Raw genomic sequence first — 19,097 nt, forward strand, 5'->3', positions numbered from 1 at the left:
ACAATTAAATAATTCACTACACTTTCATACTTAATCTCAATTCTAGATTTCTTCTCTAGGATTCCTAATTGCTTATGTAATTGTTCGCTTATTGACTTCTTTTGTATGACTGAAACAGTCTTCAGCTGTCATATATTCAATTTAACTCAACACTTATTATTTCTGAATGTCCTCCTACATCAGTGTTTCTTATTATATTAATGATAGTCTTTACTGTTGTTTATTCCAAAACTTTAAATTCCCACAACTCTTTATCAGAGTTGACCATTGAGACTACCAGGATATATTTTGCATATGTTCGGTTCTCTATCTTATCTGTGTTTAAAATAGACACAATTAAATTGATCACAGTTTTAGGATGATGATATATTGCTATCATTGACATGTATACTATTTAAATTATAACTTCTACTAATAACTAACTTGGTGGAGCTATCAACATCATTCTCTTATCTTTACTTGGAATATGTCTATTTTCATCCTTTTGGAAGCTCCTTTTCCAAACTCTATGAAGAGCCATTGTTTAAAGCAGAAAATTGATCATACTACTCACTCATCACCTCTTAGGGTCTTCCTTGATATCTTATATTCCGTTTCTATAAATATGCTTCAGAGGGCAGGATCTCCAGTAATAAAGCACTCGCTGACCTGGAGAGAAAAATCAAGAAAGCAAATGAAGCAGAAGTAGATCATAAGGAAGAAGAAATTCTTGGAATTTGCACTTGATATAATATTTGTCATAGGCACAAACAAAGCAGAAGTTCAGTACTGGAATGAGTACAAAAACCCAGTGTACTGGAATCAGCCTCAGCTATTAGTCAATAAGCAGCCTGCAATGAATTTTTCATATGCAGTAAGAATTTCGTACTCTGCAAACATTCATTTGGTGTGCTCCGTGTAAATGTCTGAATTTGCAAATGGATGGCTTGCATTTATATTCAATATGCTAGAATATTAAAGTGAAATAATCTAAGACAAAGGAAAATATTGAGTTAATTAAGGCCCAAAACACAGAGGAGTCAGGATACAATTCTTTAGGAGATTTTGAGGGGGAAAATCAGAAATGAGGAAATTTACAAAATTGCTAAAAAGGAGTAGGAGAAGAATTTGAAACAAAAGGAGTCCTGACACTGTATCACCAAGAGTAATTATATGTAGGTGAGTATTCTCCCTAACTGAAACAGAAAACTAGACAATTGTCTATTACTGTTTAGTAGAACATTAAAAAATTGGAACTTGGATATCTCAGCATTCCAGAGAGGCTATATATTGGGTGAGTGAGGAAGAGAACAGGCATCCTATATGAGTGGGTAAAGGAAGACGCTGTAATAAAAAGCTTCAATTTATTTCATGACTTATAGCAACACTATACACATCCACTTTACATGAAAAAGCATCACTTTGTTCTACGATTTAGGTATAAAATTATACACCTACATTTTACATGTACAAATTCACATCTCAGGAATAAAGGATCTTATTTTATTATGGAAATTTAGATGGTTCCAATGAAAGTAATGACCAAATTCAGAGAAGAGATACATGGGGAAAGGGAGACAATGACTACTAACAAGACCAAAAATCTCTCACTGAAAAAAAAAGCTTCAAATTCTGAAAGCCCCTCTTTATTCTTCTTCCTTCTCTCATTTCCCATGTACATATTCTTATAAAAATGTCCCACATTTCACAAAACCTTACCTTCTGGCTTCCAGACCTACTCACATTTTTTCATATTTTCAGTTTGCCCCAAACTTGGCCTTCTTCGAAGGGTTTGCTCTGTGTTGTGTGTTCCTGGAAATCTGAAGGATTGGGCTGATATTAGTCTTCTCTTTTTCATTTATCCTCCATCAATAATTACTCACTAGGGCTTTTTAAAATAGTTTTATTGATAGACAATTGATGGCAAATTTTCACACAATCTAAGGTGATCAGTTCCTTTAGTTTTGCAATACGTGAATGTCTATGCAAACATTCAACACCATCGAGGAAATAAACACATCAATTATGCCCCCTCAAAGTTTCACCATGATTGCTCTCATTGTAATCCCTCTTCCTATTTCTTCCAACCAATTCCTACATAAGCAGTGTTTCCAGCCATAGTCGATTGGTTTGCATTTCCACAGTTTTATATAAATAGAATGAGATGCATGTACTTTGCTGTATGTGTTAACAGTTCCACCCTTTTTAATGCTGAGCATCTTCCACAGCCTGTTTACCCAATGTTCCACTGGAGGACAGCAGGGTTGTTTCCATTTTTTGCCTATTTCAAGTAAAACTGGCATGGGTATTCGTGCATAAGTTGTTGAATGGATTCATGTGTTTTTTTTAATGCTGAATTGTTCTAGAAAGGGCTTGCACTGTTTTAGATTCCTATAATAAGACTGGGCTTTATGAGAATTCCATTTTGCCAGGATTGCCAATTACATTTAGTGTAATTATTCTTTTTGCTTTTGCCTTTTTTGGTTTTTTTTTTCTTCAAAACAGGGTCTTTTTGTTCCACTATTGTGGAATCACTGATACTCGTGGCAAATTCTATTGATATGGCTCTTCCATTAGAAAAAAATACAATTGCAGTCTACATACAGTCTACACAAATTATTCACTAGATGTATTCAATTATGGGCAAAGTATTAACAGTGAATACAATGATAAAACTTCACTTATTTACATTTTTGCTGGTTTTACTTTAGCTTTTCACATAGTTTACACAATTACTATTTTTATGCATCCCAAATATTAATCCAAAACAAAGTTCAAAAATTAAAAACTATTCAATGGTATATGAATAAACATTTCTCCCTGTTTTTATAAATCTGTGGATAATTCTTCTCAATTTCCTTGGGTAGTTTTATTTCCTATATAGAAGAAAACACGAATATGAAAGGAGTCAGCTCTTTCAATGACTTCTCCTTTTGGGTTGACCCCACCTCCATTCTGTAGCCTTTGCTTTTATACGAGTAAGGAGAGTATTCTGAGTTCTCAGTCTTCCGTTTCTTTGGGACATCATTTCTTTGGAATAATAATATGAGAAGACTTAGAATCTATTGAAATCATAGAGGTTTGGAATGGACAAACCTAGAATAATGTTTCTTAAAGACTCTGGATCTGCTGGTAAAATATTTCATTTTTCCTGCTTTTCACCTTTATTGAAGTTTAGTATTATTCTGATAGTCTAAGAGAGTAAGAATGGAAAAGGAGGACTTATCGGTGATGGCACTGATTTTGATCTGCCATAGATTCAAAATGAAAGGTGTAAGAAAGGGACAAGAGCTAGCCTGGACTTATAAAACTGTTGAGATGAGCTTGTCAGGAACTGAAGTTTAAACTGAAATGTATTGGGTCTAGAGCCAAGGATTGTTAGAAAAGACAATATATAGGGATGATTATTGATTTAAAGATAACTACTTAGAGGAAATGCAGTATAACACTTCTGTGTTAAATCCATTTCATGATTTATATGGACATGTTAAAATAATTTATCATTTTTACTTTTAAACTAATGTTGGGCAAGAATATTAAGGGAAGAAGATGGGAGTGATAAAAACTAAACTTTTATGTTATAGCTGGAGAGGACAAAATCTGGTATTTCGATCTATCAGATATAAATACTGACACTGTATTATATTGATGTATTTGGCAAACAGTGTACCAGATACTGGTTACACTTCAATGAACATAGTAGACATAATCTATTCCCTCATGGAACTCACTGTCTAATAGTGTGGGTTAGGTAGACATAGAGGTAAGGGTATAAATAATAGAATACTGAGGAGATAGGAGAATGTAGAAGTCTCAGGAAATCTGTCTTATACTTTCAGGGATATCTATATATTTTTAGTTTCATTGATGCCTTTTTCAATTCCCCAGGTTTAAGATTTGCCTTTGCAATACTTACTCAACCCTCTACTTTCTTCTAGTTCTGTATCCTTAGGTTGCCTGCTTATAGAAACATTTTCAAAGTGATTTCAGTGAGACTGTATGATCCTGGGTATGAATTTCTCCTGTTTTCCATTTAGAAGGAAGAACTTCCTTTCTTGGTTTGATCTTACTTAACTCCAAACTTCTCTACCATATTTTTTCCAAAGTCTGTGTTTGGGAAGGCTCTATTTTTGCCTTCTTTCTTTCTTTAACAGATTTCAGAAGACATTTAATTCACTCGAATCCCTTCACTATTGCTGTGGTCTTACTTCTCAGTGTGTCTTTCATAACCAGTTGCCTTGGTGAGTAGTTTGTAAAGTTCACTTTAAGTCTTAGTTCATTCTCACAAAAATTGTTAAATAAGTGATTCTATATACTGAATACCATCTAAAAATTATACTCCATGGCCTGGAGGTATCAAATATTAAAAACACACAATAACAACCAAATTGTGTGACATCAAATATCTACCTGGTTCTCCTTCTTAATAAAATATACTCACAGGAAAAGTAGCCATGTAACTTAAAGCTTGGAAAGAAAGTTTAGCTGAAAAATAAGAAGGATACACAGGAGAAGAAACTTCAACACTTTAATAAATTCAAATGCCAAAATTTATCTAAGAATGTCTTGAAAAAATTCAGGCTTCAGGGAAAACCAGTTTTTTTTAAGTTATGCTCAAATAATGATAAGAAGGCAACTGAGATAATTTAGAGAAGTTATGGGAAAGGAGTTTATAATGGAAGGATTATAGCAAAATATCTCCATCTCAATTTTCATTTAAGTGCATTAGCTATGATCAGATTTCAACTATTGTCTTTAAGATCAATGCTATTTTACATGCATGTGTGAAATGAGTATTTATTTAATTCCTTATTACTGGCCTTTGTACCCATAATTCCATTGTCAGCCTCTTTTAAGTGATTTTAGGATTTAAGAAATTCATATGTAGTCCATCCCTATAAAAATCTGTAGAATCTTATTTAACTAGTAAACTCCCATGAAGATTGTATAAATTGCCATTAAGAAGAAAATCCAGTGATCAAATAATATATCATGTAGTTTGTGTTACTTAGCTTTACTGGTTTTATATCCTTGCTTTATTTGAAGCCTGTGCTATTGATGGTTATATTTGAATGTGTACAAAATAACATTGTTTCTTTATATAATGGGTGGAACCAGGATGGTTCTGAAATCTGACGTTGTAGGATAAATAAGTACAAAGAATTTTAATTCCCCTCTGGCTCTTTGTGACCTTGACCAATTGCTCTCTCAACTCACTGTTGCAGGAGGAACAGAAAAGGAGCTGAGACTAGTGGATGGTGAGAACAAATGTAGTGGCAGAGTAGAAGTGAAAGTGCAGGAAGAGTGGGGAACTGTATGCAATCATGATTGGGACATGGAGGAAGTCTCTGTGGTTTGTAGTCAGCTGGGATGTCCAACTGCCGTCAAAGCCTCTGGATGGACTAATTCCAGTGCTGGATCTGGGCGTATTTGGATGGATCATATTTCCTGTAGAGGAAATGAATCTGCTCTTTGGGATTGCAACCATAATGGATGGGGAAACCAAAATTGTACTCACCAACAAGATGCTGGAGTAACTTGTTCAGGTAAGACTTGCATAAGCCCAAGCAAATTAGAAGGGTGCATTCCTGATTCAAGTCAGATTCCTGGGTTTCCTATTTTTCATGAGCATTTCATGCACATTATAACATGAAGGTGGAAAAAATGTGTAAAATGAGCCACTTTTATAGAATTTATGTAGCCCATCCATAAAATTATCAAATTCATTGTGAGAAAACACCCACTCTAAAAAAAATGAGAAAACCTGACTTAAAAAAAAAAAACAGATTGTAGACACCATGATCAATGAGACAGTGACTGGTAATAGTACCATATTCAGTAATAATACCATAGCGTACAAGTATCATGATCTCAAAGTTCATTCTGGTCCCCTTTCCAAGTGACTTATTGATTTAATGGATTTGATCTGTAGATCACTTTATTTTACACAAAAGCTGACTACCTAGACAAGAAACAAATGTTTCTAGCACTAATACTAATCTCACCTTATTAGAGGAAGGATATTTTCACAGTATAATTGCTTTTCTCAGTGTTTAATACTGTTCATTTTATTTCCATTGTGTTTTTAATTTATGACTTTTTTATAATTTTATGTCCAGTGATATAACATTAATCCAGAAAATTGTGCGTCACTTTTTTCTGCTGACAAATCTCACATGTCTGACCCAGGTTCGATTCCTGGGCTCCCCCTTTCTCCCTGCTCATTTTGCTGGTTTTCATGCAATCTTCTTCACCCCCTTAGTTTCTCCTAGAGTCACTTCTCCTACAGGATCCCTATCAAAGGAATTGGTCACTGTCATGCACTGGAGTGGAACAGTGCTAGCTATTAACCAGAGAGGTGCTTGATCCAGTTCTCAGAAGTTCACAGTGCTAGAATTTCATAAAATGTTGTTAAATCTCTCTAAACTTCAGATTTCCTGAGGACTCAATTACATAATGCATGTGGAGTGATTGGAAATCTGTTCAGTATGTAATAGATGCTGAAAACATTAATTTCTTCATGGCCTCTTGCCTTTCCTTGCCTTTATGAATCAGTTCTCCTTTGTTCTCTTTTTGCTCCCCTCCTCCTTCCTCCTTACCTTCCTGCTCCTCCTTCGACTCTTCCACATCCTTCTCCTCTCCCTTCTTCACTCATCCTCTGCCTCCTCATTATCTCCCTCTCTCCCTACTCTTTTACTTCTTATTAATCATTAGTAAGTACAGAATAACAAAAGTCATATCTACAGCAAGGTTTAAAGCCATAATACATTTTTAATAAGCTCTTATGGTAATTATTATTATCTGTAGAACTGCTGATCAGCTAAGAGAATACTTTTAGCTCTTGTTTTGTTTTTGCCTAAGGATGGAGTTAATCAAACTTTCTGAAGTTCTATACCTGAAACCACAACTGGAGCATCATAGTAGAAACTGTCAATAGCTATACAAGGGTGTGATAGTTTTACCCAACTCCAGGGTCCACGTTTCTAACCCTACTTAATGTTCAATTTTCAGATCCTCTACCTCTTTAGCACAGGCACTGAAGCCATAAATCACAATAATCCAGAAGATATTCTGTGATGCTCAATGTCCGCCCCCACATCCCAGCTCTACCATTTTCTGCATGTTTGACTTTTGCCCAATTATTTAATCTCAGACTTTTTCTCTGTGAAGTGAAATGATAACTATACAGCATATAAAGTTTTAAGGAATAAAGAAAATGGCAGGAAATACACTTCAAAGAGAATATGCATATTTTTGCTACCAGCTTTTATTATTTCTAATTATTATTAATTGACCATAAGAATAAATCTTGTTAAGTCTTTGCCTGGACTTTACAGTTTGTAAAAATAAATTGTATTTCAAGCTTCTAAGTATTTTTGTTAACCACACACAATTTTTCAAGTGTCCAAAATCTCATTCAAAATCTTCTTTATTCACATGTTTTAGTGCCCATAAAAAATCTAAAGATTGCGTGCAGAAAGAAATCTCCTTATAATCAAAGCTTCTTTTCACTAACAATCATCTCAGTGCTTTGGAGAGGGGTGAAAAAGGCTTTGTTTCAATTAGGGATGAGAAGTAAGCTACGTTGATTACTTTTTATTTCAATTCCACACCATGCTCTTACAAACTATCGTGCCCTATTCATTGCATATATTTTTATATTTGCATTTTCCTATTTTCTAATTCTAAATCCAACTTCAATTGTTTAAATTGAATTTTTTATAACAAAGAAAGGATAAAATAAAGATTTTAAACTTTCAGTGAATAGCCAGTGTGTTAATTTTACTGCTTAATTTTATGGGCTAATTTAAAACTTAATTAATTTGGTTTTGGTTTTATAAATAAAAATTATTTTCTAAATATATATTGCGTCAATTTTGTATATTTCTTTGTAAACAAAAGTGTTAACTTCTCTCTTAGTAGTAGAAAGACAATACACTAGAAAGTTTAAAAACTTTAATCTCTAGATGTAAAAGAAAGTCCTAATTTTTAACTGGATTCTAATAGGTTAAAATTCTCTAATCTGTGGAGCAGATCCAAAATCTGGTGCAACTTTTAAAAGAGCAAGAAATTCTAAGTATCATGAGAAAACCGACTGTAAAATCACTTATGAATGTGTGACACTTAAACTTTGTTCTAGATGGATCCGAATTGGAGCTGAGGCTGGTGAATGGGGTCAACAGGTGCTCTGGAAGAGTTGAGGTCAAATTTCAAGGACAGTGGGGAACAGTTTGTGATGATCAGTTTTACATGGACGATGCTTCTGTGGTTTGTAACCAACTGGGATGTGGAGGTGCCATCAGTTTCTCTGGATCTGCAAAGTTTGGAGCAGGTTCTGGACGGATCTGGCTTGATGATATGTCCTGCCATGGAAATGAGTCAGCTCTTTGGTACTGTGGTCACCGAGGATGGGGAAGCCATAACTGTGCTCATGGTGAAGATGTTGGAGTGATTTGCTTGGGTAAGGACAGCTCCTTCTCTCTCCTTTCTCTCTCCAAAACCTGAGTCCTTAAAATGGAATGAACTTCCCTTTGTCACCTCAGCACTGCTGCATTTTGGGTTCTAGTTCTGATATTTGTGGCTTTACATTAACAGAAAGTAGCAGGAAGTTCTAGACATTCTAGATCATGAGTCATGAGCAGAGAACTGTTTAACAAAATGAGAAAGAGCAGGAAGGGGAAAAGGTAAGTAAGGAGATGGAAAAGAGGAAAGGAGAGGGGAGGAAAATTGAAGGGAAGGAAGGAGGAAAGGAGAGAGAAAGTGGTGGGGGAAGCTTAACATGGAAATTTGTGCTTTGGTTTAGTTTTAAGAGAAACCCAATTGGCATCATGACTTATAATACAAGCACTCAGGGAGGCTGGGGCAGAAGGACTGCAAGTTTGAGCCCAGCCTAGGCAACTTAGTAATTTAATGAAGACTTGTCTGAAAAAAAAAACCTAAAAAACAGAAGGGGCTCAGGATGTAGCTCAGTGTAAAGGCCCTGCGCTCAATCCCCAATATTAATAAATAAATGAAATATAAACTATTCTCTTTTATTCTTTTTTTAATGTTTCATAGTTTTTTATTCAAGGGTTTCAAAAGAAATAAAACAGAAAAAGCTAACAATCTGATCAAATGTACAGTTGAAAAGTGCCTTTGGGCATTTAACAAGTCCTAGGAAAGAAAACTACAGAGTTATCTTGAATCAGCAGTGCTGAGGTGACAAAAGGAAGTTCACTCCATTTTAAGGGCTCAGGTTTTGAAGAGAGAATGGAAAGAGAGAAATTGAAGATAAATAAGTTACCACTGGCAAGTATGCGTCACTAGTAAAACAAAAATAAAAAATTAACTCTCTTGCTCAAATAGACATCTCTATGAAAATCTTTCTTTTCCCAATCTGTACAAGAGGTCTTTCTTCAAAAATTAATTTTTGTATAATTTAATGGCTGTCTACTTTGTGATGTTTGACTGATTCGTTTACTCTTTAAATAATGTCTCTTCTGTGGCCACATTAAATTGCTCCTTCCCAAATAATTAATTCAAATTCACAGACTCAAAAGATAAAAACAAAAACAAAACCTCCCAATGTTTTGGTTTCCTATTCAAACTTCATTTATGCTAAGGCTACAGTGTAAGTGTATACTGTTTATAAGTTATATATAAGTGGCACCTTGGTCGATGAACCTAATTCTTTCCACAATTCTGCTTACAAAGCAAAGAACCAAATCAAATTCAGTGGTTAGGTTCAATGTTGAACTTCTGGGGAAATTTGATGCGGTTCTCATGCAGTTTGGTGCATGACCAGAATTGTGGAAAGAATCAAGTTTGTGAATGGCGGTACCATTATGTTTGGTCGGTGTGGAGACTTTTGTGTTCCACACTTTGCCCTGGGAACCAGAAACAGAATTCATGTACACACAGACATCACTCTTTCTGTTTCACTAGACTTTTTGGGTTGAAAGAGACTTAGTGTGTTTTGCACACAAAAGAGCACTTAGGGAAACACAATTACAGTAAAAGTATCCCTATCTTTGCCAATGATCTCCTCTTTTCTTTCTCTCTGGAAAGTAAGAAAGTTCATTTCAAAGCCAAGATTAAAATAAGAGAATAAAGGCTTATGAAACTGGGAAATGCAGAGGCTATATTTAGTTTAGTACAGGGGTGGATTCCAGTGCTTGAGCAACATCCTCTGGCTTCTGTCTCCTCCTCCATTTCTTGAGTTGACTTTTTCTCCTTGAACAACAGGATCAGCCTGAAGCACAAAGAATAAGATCCCTACAGGGTGGATTCTGTTAACCGAGGGGAATAAAAGGGATTTGGTTAGAAAAAAATATTTTCAGTTCACATCTTTCTAGGCCTTGCATTTCTTTACAGTGTGTTTCACTCATGCTGAAGAACCCAAAATAAACAAGAACTGCTGCAAAAAACTGAAATTATAGATGAGGAAAGAGTTTATTTTCATATCATAGGACACTCTTCAGAGTCAAGGTCTTCTCTTTAAGAAATACTGATTGGAGTTGGTGAAAGGAGTAATGGCAGCCCCTCTTTTCTATCTGCACTCTTTTTAAAGGGAGGAAGAACGAAGTCAGGCATAGGACCCAAACCAGACAGTACAGATGGGTAATGAGGCCAGAGGCACAAAGGGGCCTTAAGTTTTGAGGCAAAATGGAGTTTGTGGATAAAACCTAAACACATGCAGATATATTTTAACAAGAAATATAAACAGTTCTAAAAAAACACCCTGATCATGAAACAAGCAGATCTTACATAAAATTCATGCTCTGGACCTCCTGTTAGGAGCACTCTCTGGCTCTTTGTACTGGAAAGTTCTGTCTTCTTGCCTGACCCATCCTCCTTCTGTCTTCAGTGATTCTGAAGATATAAGATGATCTCTGCCTCCACATCTATCTCTCCCCTTGGAACAATCTACAGTCCCCCTCAGTCTCGTCCCCTTGTAACTAACTTGTAGTTTCCTGTAACAGAGGGAGCAGACATGGGCCTGAGATTGGCAGACGGAGGCAGGTGTTCAGGAAGAGTGGAAGTGAAATTCCAAGGAGAATGGGGGACGGTGTGTGACAACAGCTGGGACAGCAGTGATGCCAGTGTGGTGTGTAAGCAGCTGGGATGTCCCACTGCAGTCACGCCCACGGGTCGTGCAAATGCCAGCGAAGGCTCAGGAAATATTCTGCTCGACAGTGTTGCCTGCAATGGACATGAGTCTGCCCTCTGGTACTGTAAACACCAGGAGTGGGGAAAACATTTTTGTCATCATAACGAAGATGCTGGCGTGACATGTTCTGGTAAGTTAAAACACAAACAAAAGCACACAGGGAACGAACTGTGTTATTTCAGAGTGGGATTAGCTTTTGAGTTGCTAACCATGGGAATACCTAACAAATACATTGTTAGAAATTACTTTCTGTGGTGAAAAATCTCTGACAGTCTTCATTCAAGTAGTGTGGAAATCTGCTTATTCTATTCTCTGCAATAATTATTTAGAATTATTTAGAATTCTCTTAGGGACAAAACCTCAATTTCTAAACCTACCTGCAGCTCAGAGAGTTACACTTTTATAGGACTCTGGTTTATGACAGAATCGCTCATATTTCTTGGCCACTGACATTGTAAAATATCCTTGATCTAATCAAATTCATGGTCTATGCATGTTGTTCCTTCAAATGTCAGGAAAGAGGCTAAGCCACAATTTCCAGCATCTCAGTATTTGGGAAGGAGGAAGACTAAGACTATCCTTTGGGGGCTAAACGGGAGGAGTCTGTAGTCTACTTTATGTTTGGTTCACAGATGGATCAGATCTGCATCTGAGACTTACAGGTGGAGGCAGCCGCTGTGCTGGGAGAGTGGAGGTAGAAATTCAGAAACTTGCGGGGAATGTATGCAGCAGAGGCTGGACGATGAAAGAGGCTGACATCGTTTGCAGACAGCTAGGCTGTGGATTTGCAGTTCAGACCTCTGCTGTACTGTACTCTAAAACAGAAGCAACAAAAACCTGGTTGGAAATACGCAGCTGCAGTGGAAATGAAACTTCTCTTTGGGGCTGCAAGAATTGGCAGTGGAGTGGACAGGACTGTCCCTCTGAAGGAGCCCAAATTACCTGCTCAGGTGAGACTTTTAATCTGCTTGTGAAGAAGAAGCTTAAGTCTAAGAATATTAGTATGCAGTGATACTTTTAAAACTGAAAAGAAACATTGGTCCTCATGACTAGATATGTCATAAAACCAGAAAATACCTACACAAATTCTATGTGAGCATCTATTTTGTGTTGATAAACAAAAATGAGTAGATATGTTTTAGCAGATTCATAAAATAAAGGCTGAAAAGGGAGTCTACATCACTTTTTGGGTGGAAGAATTTCACTTTTGTCCTAGACTCAGAGATTTTCAGAGAAAGAAAATGAAAATATTTATAGATATGATTTGTTTTCAAGTGTATAACAAGTTTTCATCTTGGAAGATAAAAATGTCTGTTTGGGGTCTATTTTCCATTGGTTGTATTCTATTTTGCTTGAAATCACTCCAGACAAGTGAAGCAGAAGAAACAAAAAAGCTGACTTGAGGCTTGATCCAAAGAACTGCCTTTATATCAGGGCTTTGGTCTGTTCACTTTTGTAACAGGGATTGGCTTCATCACGATCAGATGCCTTACGGGAATTTCATGCTCATATAACAACCCTAAAAGAAGAAGTTAAGACACTTTCAACTGAAGAAATATTATCTGTATCAAAGAGACATCATTTGCTTTTTTTTCACTGAGTTTATTGGTACATTTTAAGTATACACTACAGTTACATTCATTACTGGGATCCTGTACCTTCACATGACAGGTCTTGGTTCTCATTTTTTCCCCTTATCCCTGCCCTTCCTTCACCCCCTCTTCTCCTCCCCATTTACAAACACTTTTTTTCATTTTTTCATATTTTTTCTTTTCCCTTACTACCTTTCCCCTATCCTTCCCACCTCCCCCACACCTTTAGCCCTTTTCTTCCTATTTCACATTGTCAGTTATCTCATTAGGATCTTATGTATTGTTATAATTTTTCACACCAGAGAAACTATTTGGTATTTACACAGAGACATCATTTGCTTTAAACTCTGAGCTATGAGTTAAAGACCAACACCTTCATCTCAAATTTGTCTTGAGGGATTTAAGTTATTTGGTGAGATTCTGAATGGTGGGGTATTCTACACTGCTGTAACACAGAATGTAGTCTCACCTGGAACAGTTTGACCTACGTTTTAGAGTAAGATGGGAGATTTCTGTGATCTGAAGAGAAGCCAGTGTAGGCAAATTAATGAAGGCTGAGGCTGTATCCATTCATGGTGCTGCTGCATGGTGCTGAGGGCAGGGGAATCATGAGATCATGAGGCCAGAGACATTGGAGAGCAGACGCCTGCGAAGGGCTTATGCTAAGCTGCTTTTCCTTTTACTTAGCACTATTTTATATTCATTGCACATTATCTGTATTAAATTATCTGTATTTTCTAAGTCATTCAATTTATCTCTGAGTTTAAGGGAAGCAATTACTTACCTTGATGACTGCATTCTTTTGCTTGACACAGAATACCTGTATAGTCAAAGTTCCATTGATTGTATCTGGTGTGCTTTCTCTTTATGTTTTAAATTCCAAGTATACTAAATGACTTATAATTCCTCAATTCCATCATGTGATTTTTATGGTTGTATTGTTTACATGCTTCTTCTCAGTTTGTTTATTTGGAAAACTCCTAATGTTACCCAGAAATTGAGTAGTATCCTTTTCCAGGAAGGTGCACACACTATAGATAGAAAAGTTTTTGTAGAGGCCCAAAAGCATGAAAAATTATAGCATGCCCAAATATCTTTTGGCTGAAGCATTGGGTATGATTAATAGAGTAATAGATATTAAAGCTTTTAAGAAACAGCATAGGGTATAATACAATATGCTAAGAAATTAGTTTATTGTTTCTTTTTAATTTTAATAGCTGGCAGACATTGGGGAATCTAAAGCTTTTTGGACATTTTTAGCTTACCCATCTTCAATGGCCTAACACAAAGTCTGAGTAAGTGGGTAATAATATTTGCTGGAAGGATAAGTTATTGTGCAAATGGTAAGAAATCATTGAATTATGTTGGAGATGAGGAAATAATCTACAAATTTTGGAATTTAGTAATACATTGATAATCATGGGGTAGATTTCTTGGAAAGAGGATTTGGAAGGAAGCCCACTTGGAAAGGTACTACAGAAACCACATGACAGAGGGTGACTGCACACTGAAGAAAGGCAGTGGGTATAGAGAAGAAACATGCTGCAGGGCTGACAAACACTGTCAGCTTCAAGGTCCTCAGTTCTGGAATACACTGCTGACTTCAGATTCTGACCTCTCCTAGCACTTTCTGTGGCCTAAACAAACTCACACGCCCATCTATGCTTTAGCTTCCTAGTCTGTAAGATTGGAATTGTATTAATAATTAGATCCTAAGGCAATTGTAGAGATTAATTGATATAAAGTTTATTAAGTGCTAATTAAAGTCATATATTTAACAGGTACTCATTACTGCTACCACAGTTTCTGGTGATATAAAAATAGGTTCTTCTACAGTGATTTCAAATTGGTTTTGATATTATTAATTGAGGAAAGAATGCAGTGGGCTTGTCATATTACTTCCTTTCATTTTTTTAGCACCTTAAATTTCAGATGTCAAAACAGGGACATGTAAGAGTAAAGAGAAAAGTATGTATAAAAATGTATTTGTTGGCAATTTAGAGATGTCTGTGGAACAGAGAACTATGAGGACAGAACTATGACTCCAGGGAGAGTTTTACTACGAAAGGTTAGGTTGGAGAACAGGGGTCAGAAAGGAAAAAAGGCAAAAATGGGAGAATGGAAGTTCATACATATCAAGTATAACAGATGTCAGTGAGAAAAAGTCTGGTGTTCATTTTGAAGACTGAAATATACTGAAACATTTTAGTTGGAACCATTGAAAAAATTGAGGCAGATTCCAGACTGCAGTGAATAGAGAACTGAGACACCGTAGCGTACATTTTGTGTGTGAATAATATAAATGGAATGCTAGAAGGAAAGAGCAATTGCTTCTGGGGGGGGACAGTTGGCAGCAGAAACAGATGCTCCGTGGTTCTCTAGGAGAAGCCCAGTGAGGAATGGGGACACCCCATTGCTCACCTCTAGGCAGAAAATCAAAGAGGAACAAGTATGGAAGATCACTGCATGCCCTGGTCCACCATACCCCTGTTTTCCCCCTCTTCTTCACCCCATCATGACAGAAAATACGGAAATCACGATTTCTTCACTGAAATGCTGTTGTTTTCAGCCCACAGGGAGCCCAGGCTGGTCAATGGGGACATTCCCTGCTCTGGTCGTGTGGAAGTGAAGCACGGGGACGAGTGGGGCTCCGTCTGTGACTCCGACTTCTCTCTGGAAGCTGCAAATGTCTTGTGCAGGGAACTTCAGTGTGGCTCAGCTATCTCCCTCCTAGGGGGAGCTCACTTCGGAGAAGGGAAAGGACAAATCTGGGCTGAAGAATTTCAGTGTGAAGGACACGAGTCCCACCTTTCGCTCTGCCCACTTGCTCGGCGCCAAGATGGGATTTGTGCCCATGGCAGAGACGTTGGCGTAGTCTGCTCAAGTGAGACCCTGAGAGCATCATCACTCTGTTCCCTTGGAGTTCGGTAGTCACAGCCATCATTCTAAAGCTCTGTTTCTTTCTAGGATACACGGAAATGCGCCTGGCTAATGGCAAGTCCTCCTGTGAGGGAAGAGTGGAGCTCAAGGTTCTTGGAGTCTGGGGATCCCTCTGTGGCTCTCACTGGAACATGGAAGATGCTCACGTTTTATGCCAGCAGATGAAATGTGGAATTGCCCTTTCTACCCCAGAAGGAGAACACTTTGGCAGAGGAAATAGCCAGGTCTGGAGGCACATCTTCCACTGTAACGGGACTGAGGAGCACATGGGAGACTGCCCTGTGACAGCTCTGGGTGCATCACTGTGTTCTGAAGGGCAGGTGGCCTCTGTCATCTGCTCAGGTAAGAGGATGAGGGACAGCCTGTGGTGATCCCCTCCCATGGCAGTGTGCCTTACAACCAGGTGTGCTTACAGTGAAGAGAAGTAACAGGAAATCATTCATTTTGAGAGTGATGAGGACTGTGTCAGAATATTGACCTTGCTTGTCTTGTTAAAGGATGAGCACTTAGTTTTCATGAACTTCATTGCTATCAGGTGCTCACTATGGGCCAAGCTCTTCTCAGAGCACCTGCTTTACCACCAGCCTGGTTGACCTACCCACCTCCCCCTCTCCTGAAAGCCACGTTTGTCCTCAACTCATCTGTGTCACATTCCATCTGAGGCCCTTTCTTCACCCTACCCTTTTGCATCATATGTGATGAATCAACTTGGTATTTGCAGGAAACCAGTCCCAGAGATTGTTGCCATGCAATTCATCATCCCCGATGCCAACCAGCTCTCCCAGTGCACAAGAAAGTGCTGTCACCTGCCTAGGTGAGCAACAGTGACCAGCCTAGGAAGCGATCTCGATCCTTAAGAATGTTTTTTCTTAATAATTTGTTCCTTTTTCCAGAAAGCAGTCACATTCGCTTGGTAGATGGACCAGGTCGCTGTGCAGGGAGAGTGGAGATCTACCACGAGGGCTCCTGGGGCACCATCTGTGATGACAGCTGGGAATTGGGTGACGCCCATGTGGTGTGCAGACAGCTGGGCTGTGGAGTGGCCATTAATGCTACTGGTTCTGCTTATTTTCGGGAAGGAACGGGACCTATCTGGCTGGATGAGATAAACTGCGATGGAAAAGAAGCCCATATTTGGCAGTGCCATTCCCACGGCTGGGGTCAGCATAATTGCAGGCATAAAGAAGATGCAGGAGTTATCTGCTCGGGTAAATTTTGCACATAAGCCTGGTCACAGTTACCTAAAAAAGACTTAGATGGGACAGAGGGTGTGAAGGTAATTACAATAATTTGAAAGATTTTCCTGAAAATCATATTTAAGGAGATAATTGCCAGAGTTAAGATTCCAGAAGTATGAGTTTGACAAGTTAGTTCTGCCCCATCTGCAAGGTAGCGTAAGATTATAAAGAGCAAAATCCAGAAACGGGCTTGGATATCATGAAGACTTTAATAATAATTTTTTATGAATAGTTATAGAACTAGATATTCAGTAACAATTAGAGGCCAACACTTAATAAAATAATATTATTAGATCAAAAGGATCAAAAAGAAACACATTCCGTGTGTCATTCTACAGAGACAAAGATAATAATCATACCTAAGTAGTTGTACAGCAAGATAAATGAGACCCTTTTCTCACGGCTGCAAGAACTATCTTAAGAGGTCACTGCTCTTGCTTTGGATACAATGATGAACTTTAGAAGCTAGTGTGAAATAGAAAAATACAGACAGTTGTAATATATAGAGGAAAACAATACTATGACCTAGTAACACTTTTGTGGTCAGAATGACTGCCCTAGCTAATGACATTAATCTAGTTTAGGACATGCACAGAAAAATCTGAAGTTTCAGAAAGGAAATATACTAAGTCTCCGACTGACAAATGAGTTTCACCCTGGAATGTTTGTAAGTTGGATTCTTCCATAAGTCCAAGAAGAGGAGTCTTATACAGCTTTGACACAAATATACAATGTAAAGCATAACTGTACATAACTGTAAAGTATACAATGTAAGGCATGTCTCTGTGCAAAAACAAACACACAGACAAATACAGTAAGTCTCCGACTGCTGAACTACTCACACTACTGCACTGTTCAGTGAGCACACAGCACCACACTGTGGTGATGTCTCACAGACATGTGAGCTACAACCATTTGTTCGCATCTACAAATGTTCATAATGCAAGGTCCGTTCATATCTGTGAAAGTTTACAACCCAAGTGTTTGTAACTAGGGGACTTACTGTATTTCATTTTAAGACAATGTACACAGAATATTGGTTTCAATACCTGTGTCTCACTAAAATGTAATGGTCAGAGTGTTGCAAAAAAAGAAAGAAAAAGAAACACGCAAGTGATAAACACGTGGTAATACTTTGCTTTGATCACAAAACATATATTGAAATATCACACTCAGCCCCTAAAACATGTACAACTTCTATGTATCAGTTAAAATAGACAAGAACAGAGTAAGATTATTAAGGCTAAAATTACAGTAAGTTAGTGAGAAAATCCAAACTATGTAATGAAAAAAAAATCTCGGAGGGTTTCATTGGATCTGGAAAACATCACTGACAGCATTGTAAAAAAGGCTCAAAGTACAAAAAAAAAAATACAAGACTAGAAAATAGGAAGTTACGCATAGAATAAATACTATATTTCACTAAGATCAACCACATCATCCAAAAGTACTAAACAAATACAGTGACAGACATGCCTATTTTTAAAGCCTTTCTTACTCAAAGTAAAAGGAGGGATTCTTCCAAATTTCAAGAGGTGTGAAATTAACTCTGTATCTCACCTCAGAGTTTATGTCTCTGAGACTCGCAGGGGAAAGCAGCAAAGGCCCCTGTGCAGGACATCTGGAAGTGTTTTACAGTGGAGTCTGGGGCAGCGTTGGCAGGAGTGGCATGTCCCTGGCCACTGTGGGGGTCGCGTGCAAGCAGCTCGGCTGTGGAGACAGCGGAACCATGGAACCTGCACCGCTGGACAGAACCCCAGCCAGGCTGATGTGGGTGGATGAGGTGCGATGCCCAGTGGGGCCGGACACGCTGTGGCAGTGCACGTCCTCTCCGTGGAGGCAGAGACTGGCCAGCCCCGCCGAGGAGACCCGGATCAAGTGTGACGGTGGGTGTTCACGGGTCCCCCGGAACTTCCACCCTTTGGAGAAAGCACCTGAGGCTTTATCTTCCTGTTCCCATATCACCTTACCTTGTTAGACCTTATTAACCAGGACAGGTGAACTCTGAGTAATTCCTGTTCTATCTGCATAGTGTAATTGAATATTCAGCTATTATCAAATAATATTCAAATATTATCTTGCTACACTGATATAAGAAAAAAGCCAAAAAATCAATCCTGCAGTGATTTCCATTTCTACACTTCCTTAAACTGTGAATGTACTTGGCATTTTCCCAGGCTCTTAATAAATTGCATATAT

At 37.9% G+C, this 19,097-nt stretch overlaps 1 protein-coding gene across 2 annotated transcripts in view; it reads left to right on the forward strand.

Annotated features, from left to right (window-relative positions):
* The first annotated feature begins 3,011 nt into the window (after nt 1-3,011).
* Nucleotides 3,012-19,097, forward strand: part of Cd163 (CD163 molecule) — a 21,470-nt gene continuing 5,384 nt past the window's right edge. For both annotated transcript variants that reach the window (XM_010607773.2, XM_010607774.2), the window contains exons 1-11: nt 3,012-3,111; nt 4,134-4,220; nt 5,205-5,525; nt 8,120-8,440; nt 10,941-11,258; nt 11,761-12,078; nt 15,290-15,604; nt 15,688-16,002; nt 16,382-16,474; nt 16,554-16,868; nt 18,464-18,784. In XM_010607773.2, the coding sequence (XP_010606075.1) occupies nt 3,066-3,111; nt 4,134-4,220; nt 5,205-5,525; nt 8,120-8,440; nt 10,941-11,258; nt 11,761-12,078; nt 15,290-15,604; nt 15,688-16,002; nt 16,382-16,474; nt 16,554-16,868; nt 18,464-18,784 (2,770 nt within the window). In that variant the 5' untranslated portion in view covers nt 3,012-3,065. The remainder of the gene's footprint in view (nt 3,112-4,133; nt 4,221-5,204; nt 5,526-8,119; nt 8,441-10,940; nt 11,259-11,760; nt 12,079-15,289; nt 15,605-15,687; nt 16,003-16,381; nt 16,475-16,553; nt 16,869-18,463; nt 18,785-19,097) is intronic.

This window comes from Fukomys damarensis, unplaced genomic scaffold, assembly GCF_012274545.1.
Source record: "Fukomys damarensis isolate Sample0158 unplaced genomic scaffold, DMR_v1.0_HiC HiC_scaffold_19, whole genome shotgun sequence".
NCBI lineage: Eukaryota > Metazoa > Chordata > Mammalia > Rodentia > Bathyergidae > Fukomys > Fukomys damarensis.